Source organism: Dromaius novaehollandiae, chromosome 7 (assembly GCF_036370855.1).
Source record: "Dromaius novaehollandiae isolate bDroNov1 chromosome 7, bDroNov1.hap1, whole genome shotgun sequence".
NCBI lineage: Eukaryota > Metazoa > Chordata > Aves > Casuariiformes > Dromaiidae > Dromaius > Dromaius novaehollandiae.
The window spans coordinates 39,685,320-39,705,793 of record NC_088104.1 but is presented as its reverse complement, the minus strand read 5'-3'; the positions used below and the strand labels follow the sequence as shown (position 1 = coordinate 39,705,793).

The 20,474-nt window shown below is 42.6% G+C and overlaps 1 protein-coding gene across 1 annotated transcript in view; it reads right to left on the bottom strand.

Moving 5' to 3' along the window:
* Positions 1-20,401, bottom strand: part of PTH2R (parathyroid hormone 2 receptor) — a 124,201-nt gene extending 103,800 nt beyond the window's left edge. The window contains exons 1-4 of the mRNA XM_064515322.1: positions 20,311-20,401; positions 18,609-18,836; positions 17,447-17,558; positions 16,101-16,208 (exon numbers count right to left, since the gene is read on the bottom strand). Of these exons, the coding sequence (XP_064371392.1) occupies positions 16,101-16,195 (95 nt within the window). The 5' untranslated portion in view covers positions 16,196-16,208; positions 17,447-17,558; positions 18,609-18,836; positions 20,311-20,401. The remainder of the gene's footprint in view (positions 1-16,100; positions 16,209-17,446; positions 17,559-18,608; positions 18,837-20,310) is intronic.
* Positions 20,402-20,474: the final 73 nt, after the last annotated feature.

The following is a 20,474-nucleotide window of genomic DNA, read 5'->3' as shown; positions in this document are numbered from 1 at the left end:
GAATCCTGACTCCCAGGATGGCCCGGCCAACCTGCTGGCTCTCTTCCTGCGCAGCTCAGCACACCTCCTCCCCGATGTGTGCTCGGCCCATCCGACTGGCAATCAGCAGCCTCTGGGAAGTACATCATTATTTAAAATGCAGCACTGACAACAGGAGAGACATGAACACACAACACCTGTATCCACAGAATTGCCACTGGGGAATGCCAGTGCTGCAGACCAGCGCTCTGTGACAGGCTGCCGCTGAACAACCTTCTCCCACTATGAGAAAGAAGAGAGGCTCCTCTTCCTACTATGCCCAACAATTAAAAAAAAGACAGCAAGGTCCCTCCCAAAACACAAACCTTGGAAAGCAAGAAGACCCCTGACTGACTTCACGTAGGAGATAACTCCTGAAGCAACAAATCATATCAAGAAGCAGAGACAAACCTGCAAGAGTTGCCATGCTTGTGCCCCAAGGGCAACCCACGGGGCAGGGTAAGGAGGAAGAAAGAGGTCCACCCCACACTGGTCAAATTAAACAGGAAAAGAGACTCATAAAAGATTCGTCTGACCAGATAGTTTAAAGAGGCTTTTTGCAATGTTTTTGTTGCTGAACTCATTTACCTAGAGAATCAGAGGCATTCACAACACTTTTGCCACAAGAGCACCCTGAAGCCTACAAATCTCAAATGCATCTATTGTAACATTAATGATAGGAAAATACTCTTATCTCCGATTTACAGATGGGAAACTGAAGAACAGTTACTCAGTGATTTCTCCAAGACAAAGTCACACATCACTGACAAAAGAGGTGATTGCTACAGAAGGCAGTTCCCCTCCTCTCCCTTTATTTGCACGGTATGAGCCACGGTTTATGGGTCCTAGTTCAAAAGTGTTAATGCAACAAACAGTCTTGCACGTAAACTTGACTATACTCTACTGATACAACAGCAGTACAAACCCCAGAAAGGAGAAGAAATGTCCTTGTTTAAAGGTAGTGTTGGCGCAAGAGAGGCAAGCCTAAACTGGCCCAAAATTAACACAGTTCAGAAACTGTAACATGCTTAACCAGCAACAGATGATGTCTGAAAAAGCAAGTGGTTATACTCAAAAACCTTTTCCAGTCCTACAGCTTTCTACCTGCTCTTCACACACTTGTGCCACCATTATTACTACTGGGAGAAGATACTGCTCTCCAAATGATTACTATGTACACAGTCGCATAAATCAAGCTGTCACTAGAAGAGTGAAGAATGGCATTTTATCACTGGACAGAGGTACTTCATGTGTTTCTTTATTATGCTCAGTTTCTCTGAACTTTATAGGAAATATTTTCTTACTGAGATATAATCTCATTTCTAACAACCAAAAGCATGGGGAAAAAAAAGGCTTTTGTCTGTTTGCAGGGCTGTTGCTTTTTTTTTTTTTTTTTTTTTTTAAAAAAACAAGCTGCACATCTGTTCTTTGTGATATCTGCATCAGATTGTGATAGGACGTATATTACCTCATTACAGGATATTCAGCTAAGCAATGCTACAAATGACATCTCCTTATGAGCAGTCATTCTCCACTGGAACAATCTAGTGTTAGTATTTTGCGACTTGCACTTGCTCACTAAACAAAAAACAAAACAAAACAAAAAAACAAAGTAAAGGTCTGTTCTTTCGTGTCTTGCGCATTAACTCGGTATAGTCCAGCAGCAACATGCACTGCACTGTAAGGACAGCGACAAGCCTCAAGGAATACAAATGTCTGAGCAGACCCAAATTGCTGTGTCCCATCCAACCAAAAGCCCCCCCCCTCTTTTTTTTGTTTTTAAAGGCCCAGTGGATGCATACAGCGTATGCAGCTTGAAAATGTCTTCAATACAGAATCCAACTGAAATACAGTAAGCCACAAAAATCAGGCAAAATTTTTTCCAAGGCATCTTCAGAGCAGCCACTCTCCAGAGCCTGTTGCATGAATAGCTTGCTGCATTTGCTATACTCCCATCTAGCCAAGGTAGCAAAGACTAGCAGGCACTAAGCCTGTGGTCTGCTCAAAAGTAATAGCAAAGCACTGGAATTAGTCTTGGATAGGACACACATAACACGTGAGCTATCTGGTATCAAATAAGCTAAACTCCTTCAGACCCTCCAGAAACTCTGGTGTAGAACATTTTTGATTTCTAAAATATGCCAGGCAGCCATAAAAGATAAAAAAATATATATATATATGAAAGAATCCCTGAAGAAAAGTAAATATAGGGTGGAAACTAAAATAATCTGCCACGAAGATCAAATGAAAAAACCTTTCCCTGACAGAAATCATTCATAAACCATGATCTCATTACATTTTGACTCAAGAGCTCCGAGCTACATGTCCAAATCATTTAATTAACCCAGCTACTGTAAACCAGCACATCTTAGTGAAGCTAGTACCATTTTAAAGGCTGCGTCCTTATGGATTGTAGTCTTACAAGAAGACAAGAGATAGCTGAGGTTTGACTCCCTCTTTCATTACAGTCTCTCAAGTTTGCCAGCTAATATTACATTATATAGCTCTTTTATGCAGCTCAGCAACTGGAAGATTATGGATGTGACTATGCTAGACACATGCTGCACAGCCCATCATGCCACCTAAGGGCTGACTCCTCAACTTGCTTTCCTGCAAGCCCTTAAGACACCAGAATTTACTCAGTGTTTTGAATCCAAGCAAGTCCAAGCCCCAGAGAGCAACGTTTGGGGTGAATGGTGCCGTGAGCAGCCCTACCTGCCAGCTGTCCTGGCGCTCTCCCTCTGGGGATCGCTCCTACAAGCGGCTCCGTCACCAACAGCAAGAGCTGCAAAAATAGTCCCAGGCAAGGGACAGAGTTATTTTTTAGAGCCCATTTCTGATCTGCCGTGTTGGAAGTGCAGGAACTCCAGCAAAGCGGTGCAGAACGCAAGCTCTTCTGCTCTGTCTCTCGGCTACATCGCTAGCACCCGTTTCCGTGCCGCCTGCGAGCCTTGCTCTCCTTGGATGCGTTAAACACAACACATTCACCTGCAGATTATATTAGGACAAAATCTTTCCAGGCTTAATAGCTACATTTTAGATTCTTACCGCTCCTCTTTTCATTTGTGCTATGGTAATGACCACAGGAGAGTTTTAGATTCCCACCCAGTGACCAGTCTGTTCACACAAAATAGTCACACACAACTTTTGCCCTTTTCAAGCACTGATGCTCTTTGGCTTGGACCACAGAGAAAACTGCTCCTCTGCAAAACAGGGAAAACAAAGCAGGTAGGAAGTATGGACATTTGCAAGGCTTTAATCACAGGGAAATAATACATTAAAGGGGAAGTATCTGCTGGTGCCAAAGCTGTGGAATAACAAGCACAACCACATTTTGTAATCTTTCATTAACTTCATGTGGGTGGGTATAAATAAACAGCCATAGAGTAGTAGAAAAGGGTATGAAGCTTGTTTTTCATATAGATTCCTGCTGTTATTTTCTTTTTATTCTGTTTTCTTCTGGCGTTATCAATTTTTCGTCAATTTTAATGTCAAACTATGAAGTTTACCCCCACCAGTCCTTCCACTCATTAACATTCAGATCATCATCTACATCGATTTCTTCGACTCTTCCACACCCACAATTCTTATTTATTGCTCTTAATGCAGTACTGATCTCTTACTTGCTGCTGCCATAGTTTTTTTTTTAAACCTCTCCTTTCTCTTCTGCCTTAGCAATTTGGTTTTTTTTTTTTTCCAGAAGTGGACTTTCCTCCTCTCAGCCAGTTGCTAGCATGATAGGCAGCACTGAATACAATCTGACAAGAAATTCTATATGATGTAGATTGGATACACTGAAGACACTGCAAGTGGAACAATTAAGTCTGCAGTGGAATAGGAATCTATCAGACACCTAAGAGAAAGATAGGCGCTACAGGAGAGAAGCTTGTAGCCCAAACAAATTGAAGACAACCCTGACCCCTGTCCAGAAAAATCAGATAATTTGTATTGACTTAAAGTTCAAAAGATATGAGTCTGATGATACTAGATGGAGATGAGCTGAAACCAACAGAACTGCCACTTATTTTGAGATACTGTACCCTGTATCTTTGTTCAACAAGACCTTCGTTACCCTTCCCCCCAAAAAGTTTCTCACTTTTGTATTTCTGCCAGTAATTTGCTGTGATCCTAGAGTATTCATCCATGCAAATAATTCCACTGTTGTTCAGTTTTGTGTGAAACTGCATTCTGTAAGTCTCTATGAGATGAGGCTGTTTGAGATAAACTTAACTGAAACTTCCAAATGTTGTTTACATCCAGAGCAAATATAACTATTCCAAATTTTAACCTCAAAATGCTGAAAAAGTCCACCTTCCATCTTTCCTTTGGTGGAGTCTCTTCCACCAAATCTTTTTTCAAAGTAAAACAGCAAAATAATTAAGCCAGAGGCTCAGAATGCTCTTTGCAATAGGCTACTATTGTGGTTTTATTCCTGTTGCCTCATGCCCCTATTCTCCACTGCAGACACGCTCCTCACCTCTATTCCAAGAAGCAGCTCTTCTCCCTGAGAGCCCGTGGTGCCTGAAGGGACGTGCAGTGCAACCTGGAAACCTGTTGTATTGCAAAGAACTATAGCCTGAAATCTCTAAACACCACTCAAACAATACAGTTAACTCCTGTCGGGGGGGGGGGAAGAAGTTTGGCAAGCGTTCTAGCCGAGGATATAAAATCAGATAGGTGCCATGTAAACGTGCAGAGGCAATGCCTTTACACCTCTTCTTTTTGCACCTAAACTCTGAACACATGTAAGAGCTCAGATGCTTTGCTGAGCTGAAAGTTTCCCAGTCTCTCCCTCTGGGCAGCGCTTCACTGAGCACAGGGTGTTGATTTTCCTGCTGAGGAATCTGCTTCACAGTGGACGAGAAGTTTAGGCACCAGAGGCCAGGTTCTTTGAAGATATTGCATTGCAATATCTAATTTGTCCATGCTTAAGTCTTTTATAGGAGCTAGTTCAAAAACAGACTCTAATCAGAGAAGAGAGACAGCCTGAATCATATTTGGCTACTTCTTACTCTATGTTCAGTTTGTCTCAGCAGGTGCACAACTACAGGAGGGCCCTAATGAAATAACAACTTAGCAATTGACACTGGTGGAAGCTAAGGTATCATAATAGGTCTTATACCTTCTGCAAAGGGTATTGCCAGTCTATGTTAATAGAAAACCCACAAATCCTCAAAAACAGAGATTATGAAAGGTAGGATGTGTTTCATTGCATATTTCTGAATAGAGACAAACACAAGAAAGTAGAGAAATAAGGGCCATTAGTCATTTTAGTCTTTGAATGAAAATTGATTCCCAACCAGCTAAAGCCATGCAGACCAGCCCTCCAGCTGTGATAAGCTGCTACAACACTAGAGCAGACAGAAGAGCAATGCTGTCTTCACCCACAGAGGATCTGACAGGGGTGCCTTGCCCCAGTTAGATTTTCACAGCTAATATCTCTGGATATATTAAAAGAGAGAGAAAGAGAGAGAGAGAGAGAGAGAGAGAGAGAGAGAGAGAGAGAGAGAGAGAGAGAGAGAGAGAGAGAGAGAGAACAGATGTTCCTAGCACTAGTTAGACAATTACACAACCACCTGGCCTAATCCACGAGCACATACACTTGCGCACAGTGCAAAGCTTTGAATGATCACCAGTTACAGTACTAGCGGTTTGCTCTTGCTGGGCTGCCAGCAAGCTGCAGATCTGGAACTGGCTGGAAGTGAGAGCCTGCGACTACTTAAGGAAGGTTTGCTTTCTCCACAAAGCGCACACAATTCAGGAGACTTAGTTTTGCTCCATTTGGGAATTTTGGCTTCCTTGACACCAAAATTCATGGTGAAAACTTTGGGGAGGAGAAATAAAAATCCCTGCCACAGGGTTGGAGTCAAAGCGTGGCAAAGTTAATGGGATTTCATAGTGCAATTGAGAAAGAAATTGAAGAAGTCCTATGAGGAGAACACTTTCAGATCAGTGCAGATGTGGGACTGCCCAGTAAGGTGGGCAAATGAAGGGGAAAAGGGGGAAAGGGCCTTCACGTGCTTTCTCAGCCATTTGAAGCAGGTGGTCTGGATTAACCAACACATTCCCTTCTGCATTCAACTGCCACCTCAAATACTTCCCTTTATTTCCTTATTAAGTTGAAATGTCTCTCTGCTTCTAAGCAAAGCGGAAGTCATGAAGGTTAACCAGAATGAATCAAAAAAGTAAATTTCTATTTTATTTATGCTATTGATATGCAGTTAGGACTGTCCACACAGAAGTGTCTATTAAGAATTGAGATGGTTTAAATTCAATTTAGTTTAATTTGCTTCCAAAGAGACAAAGCAAATCCAAAGTGAATTAGTTTAATTCAAGAATGTGTGTCCATCTCTTGCATTCACTTTAGGGGTCAGCATCGATTACTTTCCATGGATTAAGTTTGACTGGTTGAGAGAGATCCTATGCCTGTACCAAAAAGCAATGCAAACCTGCAGATGAGCTCCATGACTGGATTCAGCTCCAGGCCTTGCCACTGACCTGCAAGGTCAAATTCCCCCTCTTATTTCACTTCACCTGCCCAGTCTATGCAATCTCAGTGCTCTTTGGGTGCTGTTCCTGACAAGAGAGTCTAAGCCCTGCTGCCCAGAGGCCCCAGCACACTGCCCTGTGTGGGCAGAACAACCCTCCTAATACTTCAAAGGCTGTTTTCAAACATTTGGGAGATTCATCTAGCCAACAGAACATGGGGGACTCTATGACTGAGAGCAGCTTGCTTGGTGCGGCATGACTGAGAGGGCCCTATTCTGAGTGAGAAAGGAAGCAGCAGTTGCATCCAGTGAGTCCTAACAGCCTTCTTCCAGCTGTGCCAGCAGGAGCAACGCTACAGTCATCTCAGCACCATCCGCCTGTGAGACCTCGCTGATCGGACACCGCTGGCTCAGCTGAGCAGCCCCCAGAGAGATGTGCCCACATGCACATGGGGCTGCGCACAGCTCGGCTAAAGCCCAGCCTGAATCCCTCCTGTGTGTTCATTCATTCACCTTCTTGTTTGTCACTTGCCCTGAGGGATGGGCATTTTTAAACCACACTGGCTGTTACTGTTTCCTCTTTTCTCCTTCAAATTATTAACACCAAATATTCATAAAATCAAACCTGGAGTCCTACAAGACACTCTTTCAGCTATAGCAGATGGTCTGATGAGCTTCCTGCAAAACCACTCTTCCTTGCATACTCTATTAGCAGTTAAATCCATGCTATCTTTATTTGAAGGCCGTTGAATTTACTTGAGGTTTCCATAGCTCTAATAACTATTCCAGCTTTATACTCTTTTCTACAAGCAGTTCAGCAGTTTTTAAATTATTAGAATATTCATTTTCTTTGCCATTCTTAGCTGGGTTTTCTCTCTGCTTCCTGTAATCATCTGGTGATAATAAAGCCCATCTGAGTCTGATGAGTGACTTAGTCTCATAAAACACCACACAGGTTGTCAGAAGGAAAATTACGGCGAATAAGAAGTTCACACATCAGCCACTTGGAACAATAAATCAGATGAGAGGTTTGCATTAGATATTGATAGACTAGGTAGCATGGGGTAGACTAAGAGCCCTGCTCAGAAGACACATTGATTAAATAAAACCTTGCAAAGAACGAACAAGCCTGTAGCAGTGAAGGAAACATTTTACATGCGACATGAAGAAAGAAGAACATTTTAGTCTTGATCTCTTCTATAAAAATTAATTCCTCCTCAGAAAGTAAATACTGTTTCATGACTTTTCTTATTGTGACGAACAAACCAGGTGCAGCTTACATGGGTTACAGGGCATGCAGGTAGGTGACAAAATGAGTAAAAGGGTGATGTGTGTGTGGAAGGGTTGTTTGCTTGTTTTTCTTTAAATGATGGGAGTTTCAAAATATTTTGGGTCCAAACCTTGGGTCCATCTTTCCCCCGCTGCAGTGATTGATGACAGCTATGGTGACCCAGCAGTTTCCCCTCTGCAGGAACATTAGTTGTCTGGCCAAACCAAATGGAACAGCCCTTTGACTGCACGGATAAAACACGCAGTGATTTGATCAGCGACAGCAACGAACAGAGCCACCAATATTACTGAGCAAGTGGAAAGGCTTTAAATACAAAACAGGTTTCTCCATCCAGGAGAATGTTTAAGTTAAAATTTTCTTCAGACATAGGTGACTATAAAGGTGAAGAGAAGAGTTCGCTTTGTTGGCTGACAGTTTCAAAACCAAAAATTACTGCTGTCATACCTGCGCACATCTCACTAAAACCCTGTCTCAAACACTTGCCTGAGTTCCTTTCATTCCCCAAGCACTCCCTAGGGCCTCTGACACCGACAGCTTACTCGGAGCAAACCCAAGCCTTTGCACGTGGCCTCAGGCAAATAACATCATAATGTTGCACACTGATGCTGGCTCTGGCATCCCTGGATTTTGGGCTGCGTACAGCACTTAACTGATTTCTACAGTATCCACTGATCAGTTTCTACTGATTAGATACCAGTTATTTACAGAGAAAGCGACTTTACTACTAAAGCAGACCCTCCCAGTTCACTCAGCTGAAAGCCCAGAAGGCAACTAGCACCCCCCCACCCCTGGCACTTGGAGAAAGTATTGTGCTACAGGTCTGAGGGCAGAGAACTGTAAATGGGAAAGCACACTACCTTGCCCGAAACAGGGGAGACTACTTGACTTTTCAAGAGCAGCAGTCTTAAGTAGAACGTACTCAAACTGTTCGCAAAAACACAGGAAGCCACAGCACTGTTTTAAAAATTTACCTTTTTGTTTGGGGCAGAAGTAAGGAGGCTGACATTGCCATGGTCTAAGCTGCCTTTCTGCCTGTGAGCAATGGCAACAGAAGAGGTCAGGTAAATAACGAGGCAGAACTGGGGGCAGCGTATTGCCTAGTTACATTACAGGGGACTGCAAGCCCCAAAGGCAGCTGTGATACCACTGCGCCATGACCACTGCTGGCATAAAACACCCCAAAATTCATCACACAGAGTCAGAAGCAAGTGATGGATGCAGTGAAGCTGCTGCCACCAATGAGTAGACAACATTGTGCAGAGATCTGTGAAGGCTGTTTACACCAGCCAGGTATCAGCAATAGCACAGAGCAGAGAGATAGATTAGCCCTCCTTGCTGAGCTGTCTACATCTGTGACCCCACTGCCAACTTTCCCTCAGAAAGGAAAAAAGTATAGTCCATAATAAAACTGATCTTCTCATCCTGTCCTTGCAGTTTTGCTAAAGGACTACACCATTGCTGCAAAGCACATCACTGCTCACCTGCACAAGTTCCCCTGGTGTTTGTGCAAGGCAGCAGAGGAAGAGAGAAGCATCAGGAGATTTTAAGGAAAGGCTTGTCTGAAGCCTGTTTTTCGACACAAGTCACCATCTGATTGATTTAAGAGGAAGTATTCATCAACTGTTTGGGTGTACCAAGAGGCTGCAACTGCTAATGGGACTCAGTTATGCCTGGCATCACCCAGCCACAGCCACTCCCCACCAGGCCACCTGCTGTCCACCAGTACTACAAAAGGACATCTCCTAGGCCCACGGAGTGATTTGCATTTCTCCCACGTTATCCAGAGAGCCTGTAGTAGAATCTGAATGCAAACTCCAGCCCAGTACTTTGGAGACAACACTGTCTTTACTCTTAAACACAAACAGCTAAAACAAATGACTTTGCAAGGCAGAGCTCCCCCCAGAAAGACCACGCACTACCAACAGAACCTATGAACTTCCAAAACTTGTCAGACTTTCCCAATCTTCGCTGGAACAGCCTCTTCTGATTCACTCAATTCACTTTAACATCCTTGAGTGATTTTAATAGAAATGAGCAGAGAAGTGAGGATGTGGGCTGGATATTTTTCAGCTTGATTTGGTCTGCTACAAATGAATTTATCAAAGTCTGACGTTAAGAGGCAACAGAAGAGATTCTCTTCTTTATTTAAAGGAAATTCAACTTTCTCTGAATTCCAGAAGACAAGAGGGGAAAAATCAGCAGAAATATTCCTGTTTCAGATGCAATCCACCATCTGACTTGTATTAGAAGTTACCTGAGACGACAGTATTTATCTTCAATTCAGAGATTCTCCTTGGGAGACAGTTCTTTACCTTGAGAAGGCAACAAACCTGTCAGAAAAACATGCTCAGGAAGACAAATTCATACCCTTCTCGCCCTATTGCCCTGTCCTCCACCAAATCCTACCAGCTGGACTGCAGCGTACAGGGACGAAGAGGAAACAGCTCCTGGGGAACAATAAGCGTTTGCATAGCTTTCCTTCAAGCTTGTCCCTCAGCCACCACAACTGAGCTGTCATGCTTCCTCCTCAGGAAAAGCTCCTCTGGCCCTGGGTCTCCTGGCACACCGAGAGGCCTGCACTGCACTGGTGCCCTGGGAAGCGCTGGAGACAGCAGAGGTCCTTGGAGGCACAGTGCCCAGCCAAGGGCTCCACAGAGCATCCCCAGATGCTGCGGTGCCACTTGCCCCCAGTGACTGTGCTCTGGGCCAGCCAGCATGACTCCCACGGCTTTACAGGAGATGGGAAACAGATTTCAGTTCCTTGACTTTCCTCTTGACTTCCAGTTTTAACCCTTAGTAGTTCATTTTCTACCCTCTATAAGGGTTTCCCTTGAGCAGTATAAAAGCGCAGCATCAGATCACTATGTTCCAGTTAAAGTGGAGAGGAATTTCAAAACAGCCAAAGGGAAATTTTTCAGTGAACTATTAAATAATTTTTGTGGGACTTCTTCCTCCAGCTACAACTACTTTGTTTATGCAGGAACTGCATCAGCTGTAACCTCTGAAAATCCCTCCTAGGTCATCACAGTCACAGCATTTCCATTCTTAAGTAGCCCCTTTGCTTCCTCCTCATGGACACAATGACATCTCTTCTCCTCAGCATCAGCAAACGTATCTAGAAGGCAGCATGCTACGCCTCCACCCCATGAACCCTCAGCTCTGCCCAATCCAGACTTAACAGAATTACAAAGGGCCAACGAGGAGAAATCTCAAAGCAAGTAGAAACTGAAATGGCCCTCAAAGGACTTCAATAGCTCTTTCAAACTAAATCAGATGCAGTCAGCTATTCTGAGGGATGAAGCTTTCTACATAGGGTGTTATACCCTTCTTCGACTACCCCACAGTCAGGATAGTGTTTATCCAGGTCTCATCATAACACGATGCTTCACAGCGTGACCCTGGTTCCAGTTAAGGATTTAAATTTCAAAGCTCACCATAGTTTGCCTGAAAGCCACATCACTCAGATTAAATACTCAGGTTGTGGGAGGGTGGGGTGCATTTTACTGCATATGAAACAGCATGAGAAAAAACTGTATTATAAATGGAGGTATCTAATTTGAAAATAATAAGCTGGGGGTGGTACTCATGCTTCGGTAATTGATCTAATTTTAGGCATCCTCTTTGAACATCTACACTTCAGCAAATATCAGAGGTAGGACCAGACAGAAATACCAGACACAAGCAGCCTGGAATGCTGGAAAAGGAAAGATTCAAAGTTTCAGTACTACAAGCAAATGGAAAAAAAAAAAAAGCAGACTATATATCTGATAGCTGAAAAAAAGAAGAGAAAGTATATAGAAAATTCTGGTATCTTGGAACATCTAAGACATATTTGCACTTTGATATGCCTCTCATTCAGGTACAAAGCAATGAAAAAATTCTCCTAGTTAAACACTGTCCCACCAGAAACTTAATGGTACTAGTTCTTTTAGCAGAGGCAAGTCTTGTCTACAGACAGAGCCTCACGTCCTTGTGACTATTTATTTCCCACAGCCTTCGACCCAGCAATTGTTCCCTTTCCTGACTCAGCTGATTCCTGCAAGGGAAAACAGAGCCCTGTGGCTGTAAGCCAGGTCCTTCAAGGGGCGTCTTGCACTCTGAGTGCAGCAGAGCTGCTGAGAGCCACATACAGTGCAGGGCAAACGAACAAGGGAAAACTCCGGGGTCATCTAGCATCTCACTTTTATTTCCAAAATACTTCGGTCCTGTGAATTCTTCCTTCCTGCAAAACTATCATTGCTGATTGAACTGTTCATTATATGCAATGAATTGAACTTGTCCTTTCCTTCCTGTTGGTACCGGATTATTTTTTTTGATCACCTGTTCATTAATTTCACCACAGGGAAGATTTTTTTCTTTTGATGAATGCATTTGGCACCACATATCATACCAGCAAAACTCGAAGGATCAAAGCAAACTTTGCTTGCTCATACATGTGCAAGTTACAAGTTACAGCTTGTGGTCTGAAAACACTTGAAAATAGCACGTGTGTTGATAAGGAGAGGAGGTGGGGCCAGTAATATCCTCTTGCACAGCAATTTATAACCAAGATGAAAAAGTAGCAGTATTCATCTTTTGTCTGATAACTACAACGCTGTGACTGGTGATGGATTTCAGATAAGAGGATGAGCTGGTTTTTGCAGTGAGCAATAATCCACGTAACCAATTGCTTTAGCTGTCATACCCCATAAGAAAGGTGCCTCCGTTTTCCGATGTTGCTGTGGCGTTGCCTTTGCATTCTGCGGGTGCCAGGGACTAAATGCACATGGGCACTTGCACCCTGCTCTGCTACGTGCCACCTGGCTCACGAAATTCAGACAGAGCCAGCCTGGAGCAGAAGTGAAGCCCCATGCTGTATCTCTACCTGCACGAGGGAGTGAAGCACACACCCTTTCCAAAAAGAAACCACAGGATGGGCCTTATTCTGTACAAAGGCGGCCTGTAGCGGTTGATAAACCATCCCCTACCAAGCACCCAGGAGCAAGCTGAGGACACTTGTCTTTCTGGAGTTTGACAAAGCCAAAAGGCCACAGGTTACTGTAGCACCCAGTTATTTCTCCATCACAGAATGAGTTGTTTTCCCTTCCTACCTTTCTACAGCATTTATTCTTTTCTCCTGACTAGGAAAAATTAATAAGACAGGAAATAACTGAAATGATCTTCTCCAAGATCTCTTTTGGCTGGTGTTTTGGAACATATTTGCAAATCTGTAGACTGTAATGACCCTGCCTGCCACTTTACTGCCTTGCTCAAATGATGCAAAGCGTAGCTTCCTAACTAGCTAGCTTCGGTTTCCATTTTTAGAGGTGGTATTTAATGGTACAAGATGATTCCAAATCACTTTGTAGACTCACATTCTGCTTCTTTCCAAGAACAGTTTTTATAAGATGCCCAGTGGTTGAGAGTTACCTAGCTGATAGAAAAGGCTTTGACTTTTTTTTTTCTTTTTACAGTCCTTTTTCCACTTACTGTATTAATAAAGCAGATGCTTTGATAAATTTAAGGCTGGCTTCACATACACTTGTTATTTGTTGACATCTTAAAAATGCTGCTGCTCTTCTGGCTTCTGAGAAAAAATATTTTTCTCTCAATCAGTGCAGACAGATCAAATTGTAGATGCATCTTATTTTAGCAGCTTTACTGATGACAGCTGCTAGGACAAGAGAAGCATATGCAGCAGGGAACACAACTGTTTGACCAGTGACAGACATTCCTGCACAGAGTACTTTAACAAGTAGCGGGCTAGTCCATCAGCTGGACATTGCTTTATTTAATTAGGTTTTTGCTTTGCAGCTACAATTAGAGGCACTTCACTCTCAAGCTTCCTATTAAATGATACCACTAAAAATACCCCAGCAACTGTTGATAACACAGTAACAGAAAATAAGCAAAATAACAGCTGATGGAACACCAGATTCTTGGGGCACACGAATGGGTGTGGATCACGCATTTGTTCCCCGGTGAATTACTCAAAAGTGAACGTACTGATTGCTTTGATAACCTAGCCTGTCATCCAGCAGAACACAACCTCAGCTAACATTGTTCTCACCAACCTTGCAAGTGCCAGATGGACTACAGAAGCCTCTTCTAAGACGGACATAATTCTTCAGTTGAAGAGTAACTGAAGGAGACTTCGCCAGATCCTGAGCTCCACAGCGATAGCTCTAATGTTTATTGCCAATCTTTCATGGTACTTTCCCTCCCAACACCACCCTCTAAACCTCCAGATACTATGCCCAGTGAACGATAAGATACCTCAGTAGTCTCTAATTACACATCACATGATCCAAAACACAAAAATTCCAATAATCTAAAGCCCTGATTCTGTTCTTAGGGATCAGTTCAACTCTGGGTCTTTTGAAGTCTACATCAGAGCCCCTGCAGCTTGGAGGACTTTTTACTTTCACAAATTAACAGCACAACACCAAAATAATTCATCACAGGTACAGAATTACCAAATCGCAGAAATTAAAAGTGCATCTTAGAGGAGGAGGCTCTGAAAAGTACGAAGTAAAACTACATGAGCTGAGGAAACTGTAGTCTGTTGAGAAGCACTTGATTACAAACTCAGCTCTTTCTTTTACTGGGATCACTAAGATTAGGGAGTTAGTTAGAAACAAGCAAAATGCTGGTATGCAAACAGGAGGGGCCCAGAATGTCACCAAATATTTTGCGTAGTAATGCAAATAGAAAACTCTGGCTAATTGCAAGTATAGCAGCAAACATTCGAATTCAATCTCTGTTTGCTCTGTTCTGAATAAAGACAATACCATCTTATGAGTCTGAGACAGATGCATTAGAATCAGAAGCACTTTTCCCCATGAAAATTGGAAGAGGCCACATCCAGCTTGATGCCTTAGGGAAAGCTTTTGATACTACGATAGGGCACACCTACTCAAGTAGGGCCTGTGGGTGTTACAAAAGAAAGACATTAACAACAAGCTGATGATATTCTTGCTGAATTTTACAAATACTTGAAGGATGCTATTCTTGTTTATGGCTTGTAATAAGGCCAGGAATAAACAAATCTGTGAGTCACAAAAATAAGTCTCCTAAAAGGTAGATTTTTGGGTATGTACAGAAAAATAGACGGCTAATCCTTAAACTAATTACACCAGTCCTACCCTCCCTCCTACTCTCACTTATTATATGGATGTCTGAAGACTATTTTTAACTGTCTAAAGAAACAAGGCTTATGCTGCAATGTATATATCTGTCTGGATGCCACTCCAGTAACTGCCAGTTCCAGATAAACTCATCTCAGACCTCCGAGTTCCCACTTGTTTACAAACAGAGGAACAAAGAGGGACCACATAGGTCTTCTGCAGAGAGAAGAGTATCCAGCTGACTCCAAAGTCAGAGTCCACACCAGCAAAAGAGGTTATGAATACTCCTAGGAGGAGCTTTACACTTTATCAGACAGTAGAGTATCCAGCTATGAAACAAAGCCAAGGAAATGAAGCTGACAGAACAAAATACTGACTTAGCTTGTGAACACGCAGCAGGGTAGTCATTTTAAGTGGAAGTCGTCCCTGAAATTATGGAAACCAAAGGGAAGATCTGTGAGAGGGCCAGATAAATACAGTATGCCATTATTTATACTCTAAGAGTGCAGTTATTTCCATTACGGCTACTTTTCTAAGTAAGTTATAGCACAAAATGTATTTGAGGTTCTTTTTACTTTCTTGTTGGTGCCTTCATGCACTGCTTTTCAAACTTCTACTCTGAAACTGTGTGGGATTCAAGCATTTTTTGTTTGTTTGTTTTAAATGGAAGCCAAGAGAATTAGATTGCAGTAGCTGGGAATGAAGAACTTCATCAGATGTGCCTGAGGTTATCTGGTGCGCATGTGGGTGTTTGTTTACAGGACCTTCACTACTGGAATGTGCATGTCATACTGTGATTTTTAATAGCAAGTCAAATTAAAAATAGTTTATTTTGATTCCTGTGACTCCAAATTGCTTTCTGACTTGCCTACTTTGTACCTGTGAACCCATGTTTTACCTTTCATATGTTATGATGACAGTATGATATCCTTACAACTACCGTGGTTAGGACAGACTGACCTATTAACAAGCCGTTATATAGGGAGATGTAAGGTGTAATCCAATTTCAGGTGTTATCCATTATGAGATGAAAACAAACTTAAAACTGATGAACGGAAAAAAATTCAAACTTCTCCCGTGCTCACTGCAAGTAACATCTTCCTTTGTCACTATTTCAGTTACTATGGCTACACAGAGAAAATAATTACCATCCATGAAAGCCCAGATGTGCTTTATTCTAGGGCAAATGTTGCTTACCAGAGTCTTCTATGAGCTATGCTGATCCCAGGACAAGACACGCAGCAGTACCTCATGGATCCATGTAAGAGACTGAACTCATCCAGTTCATTCATCTTTCCAACAGCTCTAAAAGGCAGGCAAAGGATCATGGTGATGCAACTGTGTAAGCTACAGCAGGAAAGAGTTTTTGTATGTGTCTGGTAACCAGACAGGCCTTTTATTTGTCTCTGCTGCCTTGAGTGGTATTCAGAGTGCTTGAAAAGAATAAAGGTGGATTTGACACAGGAGGGAGAGAGGCTTGCGTGACTGATGAGCGCTCATTAGAACGGCTGCTAATTGCTGTTTCTCAGCCTGTGACTTGATGAGACTGGAAGAGACAAAATGGCTTATATATGGATTGGTAGCTGCACACAACACAGCTGAAATTCAGGTCGAAGGAAAATTATGGCAATGCAGTCGCACTGTAACCTATCTCCATAGGCAAACTAAGTGGAGGACTTGAGCATGGGGAGGATAGAGTTATGCCCATGAGATCTCTAATCTCCTTCAAAGTAGATCCATGCTTAGATATACTCTATACATGGATATTTGCCACTTCCTATGGCAACAAAGAATAGGCAAAAGAGATTTAGATTTGTAACTGCCCAATATAATGTGGTATTCAGGTCTATGTATTATGTCTCTAACAGTGCAAAAAGACTTCGTCTTAGACTTGCTAAATATCTGACTCAAAAAAAGTATGGATTATCTTGGTACCAGCTAAGAGCCAAAAAGGGCAAAGTATGGAAAATTCAGGTCTAATGCTAGCAAATCCCTATATGAGCCATCTCAGTTTGCAGATCACTTCTGAAAAGCAGAGCCCACCACATATGACAAATAGCATAACAAACTCACTCCCCCAGACAGAAACATGCTGGAGTTTTCTGTGGTTAAAAACCTGTTAAATTAAACTGCAGGTAGTGGAAATAAATATTTAAGTTTTTTTTTTACTAAAATTGAAAAATTGCTTTTAAAGGACTAAATGTCTTTAAGTTAGATCAACAATTCTATTGAAAGTTTATTATTTTCTGCTCAAATTAAATATAGAAGGCTTTCTGAAAAGAAAACTCACCGGGAGACGCATCAATTGTTCCAAGCTTATGAGATCATATACAGTTTCCTATAACAGAAGTCTCCAAATGTTCATTAGAGACCCAATTCTGCACCATTACAGGACATACTGTCTGCAAATGAATTTAATTGGTGCTGGAACATGGCCTAAACCATGCTAGTGCTCCCACTGGACTTTCCAAGCACTTGGATAAACAGTGACTTTGATCCTTCTCCCACTCTGTTGTGACAGCTGTAATAACTCCCATCCATACCTGAGAGTTCTTCTTAAAAGGGGCAAAACCGCTGTGCATCAGACAAGCCACAGCTTCTGAAACTTTGGTTTGCAGAGCCTGGACTTTCCTTTTTGCTTTTCTCTGAAACTGCCTGAATATAAGGATAGAAAGCATAGATTCAAGGATCACAGTACTGAGGAGTCTCCCACCCCTTTTAAAAACAAAGACAAGGTCCAAGATTTATTTTGAAGATCACACAGCAGTTCCTCAGTGATTCACAGTCTCATTGCAAACAACATTAGCTTCTTATTACAATTTACTTCCATCAAATACTGCTCCGTGCTTCTGAAAACACGAGCTGGAACAGTAATATGTTTCACTTCTTAAATAGCCTTGGGAAAATAAAAGCTCTCTGGTGGGAGGAGAATTGCGTGCTTCAGATTTTAAAGAACCACGGGTTCATTAAAATCCCGCAAGTGCGTCCAACCACTGTGCAATTTCTGAGAATGAATAAGCCCTCCCCTTCCTTTCCTAATTGTGAAGATGGCTCATCAGAAGGAAAAAGGGGAGTTCATACACGGCTGGGCCACTGATGCTCATGACTGTCCCAGCAGTTCGCTATCTGGAATACTGCTCCTCAAATTATAGGCATCTTCAGGAAATCCGTTAAAGCGAATATTTAAACTACTGCCCTTTGCTGGAGTCTGGCGCGGCACAGAGCCCATTGGGGACGTGCAGCATGGGCTGGGTGGAGGAGCTGAGGAGCCGCCTCGCATCCTAGCACAGCCTGTGCGTTGCGTTCACCATCACCCCCAGCAACAGCGAGCAACGCAGTCTCAGTCAGTAGCATGGCCCTTCACACTGGCCTTTTACCAAGAAGAGACGCTGGAGTTTTAAGCACACTGGAGGCTCTAACAGATATTTTTAGCCACTGATGCTTCTTGGCCATCCTGCCTGCCCCTTTAATGACCTTTTCTCCTGCTTTCGTTTTCCTTCTGAAGTTAGGGCATGCCCACTATCAAACCACAGAGCCACAGGAAAAGGTCTACACTGTAAATAGACTTTTTTTTAACCTTCTCTTCCCCTTTCCAGAGGCATAAGGAGTTTATTTACAGCACTCGCTTAATCCTTTCCTACCAGTTTTCTACAGTTCTCTCCCCGAGCCAGCCCAGCCTGCAGCACTAGCTGTAAGATTTCTCACCTCTCCCAGGTCCATCCACCTTCAAATAATTAGCTGCAACTCTCAACTTCATATTCTCACAGAATTGTCAAAGCACCTAGTAAGGTGGCACTCCAAAGGCCAAATGAAGTCCAAAGATGCATGGGCTAATCCCGACGCGTAAGGTTCAATGCCTCTAAAATGACACAAAACAAGCTGTGCGTGCATACACACCCTGTTTGAAGACAACTGTCCTTTTGAATGGAAAACCTGACAGGAGAAAACAAACAACTGTTAGAAATTAAGCAACTGTATTTGCCAGCCAAACTAGAAAAATGCAATTTTCCATGAGAAAAAAAAAAAAAGAACAAATACATTTGACAGCTGAAATGGTGATTTGTACTGAGTGCCTTAAAAGTTGCCCACTCTCTAACTGCATATTTAAAATACAGTTGAAATAATTGCTACCTTCACTATAAGAAAAACAAATTCCTCTATCTAAAATACTGTTTTAATTAACTCAAAGATATTTCTATTCTGCTCATATACTGCTCATAACTACCTAGTAATCACTATATTCAGATATCATCATTGTATATTACTTTTTATGTGTAATATATATGTTCTGAATTACTTGCTAGAAAGATACAATATATGATATCATATAATATATGATATTTTACTGTCTGATGCAACAAATCATTTTTTTCCAAACCCACAGTACTGTATTTCCTTCCAAATTACAGGAAGATTTAAAAGGCAGTCTAATCCCTGACCTGCATGGCTATCAAGCGATACTGTGTCCTGTAAAACAATATATCCTGATTACTGAAGCTGGGAGATATATATTTATTTTAAAAAAAATAAAAGGCAGCAATCTTGTGATTACTGAACATGATTCTACTGATAGAATCATACAATCTTTTGAAAACATTCCTCAGTGCCTGATTTCACGTTAAGCAATCAGTATTAGCAACTCTGTTGTATCCTATTATATCCACATAGTTTTAGAGGCTTTTCGGGAAGTTGTTCACACAGCTGGAGCAGTTCTCAGGCAACATGCTGCACCATGTTAGAGTGGTCCTGAGCAGCTGCTACCACGAGACCTGAACTCGCCTAGAGTGACCTTCCCCCTAACAAGGAAAGAAAGAGGGTCCTTTAGAAAAGGGTGCCCCAATGAATCCCTCCTGGATGTCGCATCTACAAGATGACTGAAAAACCCACCACCCATGGGGGCACCCACCACCTATGGCCTCCCACTCCCATTCAGGCTTGCAATCACCCTCACACCTGAATGTCTGCAGAATCTCCCTAGAGCTTCAGCTGGTGATAAGTAATTCATACAGTAAAAGTGAGCCATTCAAGGCACTTAAGAAAACTCGGTGTAGCTTGATAGTTACTAAGGCAGTTCTGTGGGCAATTTAGGTCACAGTGAACTGCTCTGAATAAATCAAGCTGAATACACAACTGAATTAAGGCATGCTCAAAAGTACTGTCTGCACCTATTTACTAGCGTCCCTCCTGAAACTGATGTTCTCAAGGAAGTGCTCAGGGATAAGCGTGGCTATGGCACCTAATCCCTGCTCTGCAGACAACGAAGCAGTGTGGGAAGGGTGTGCCAGCACTGCAGTCCTGCAGACACAAGCTGGCAAGTGACTCTGCTTTCTTCACTGTTGGAGTGAAAAACAGTCAAGCACTATTAGTGTTGCAAAACCGTCAGACAGGAAGGGTAGGTCACACATACCAGTCCTTAGCAGGAGACCCCAGGCCCAGCCAGGTCTGCTGTCTGCTCCAGTCCTGGCCCTGTAGTTACCTGTAAAAACCCATGCAACCTGTCTGCCAGCACTCACCTGTAAGCACAAGGAGCTTAAAATACATCCTCCTCTGCTTGGAGGAGGAGGGGGAAAA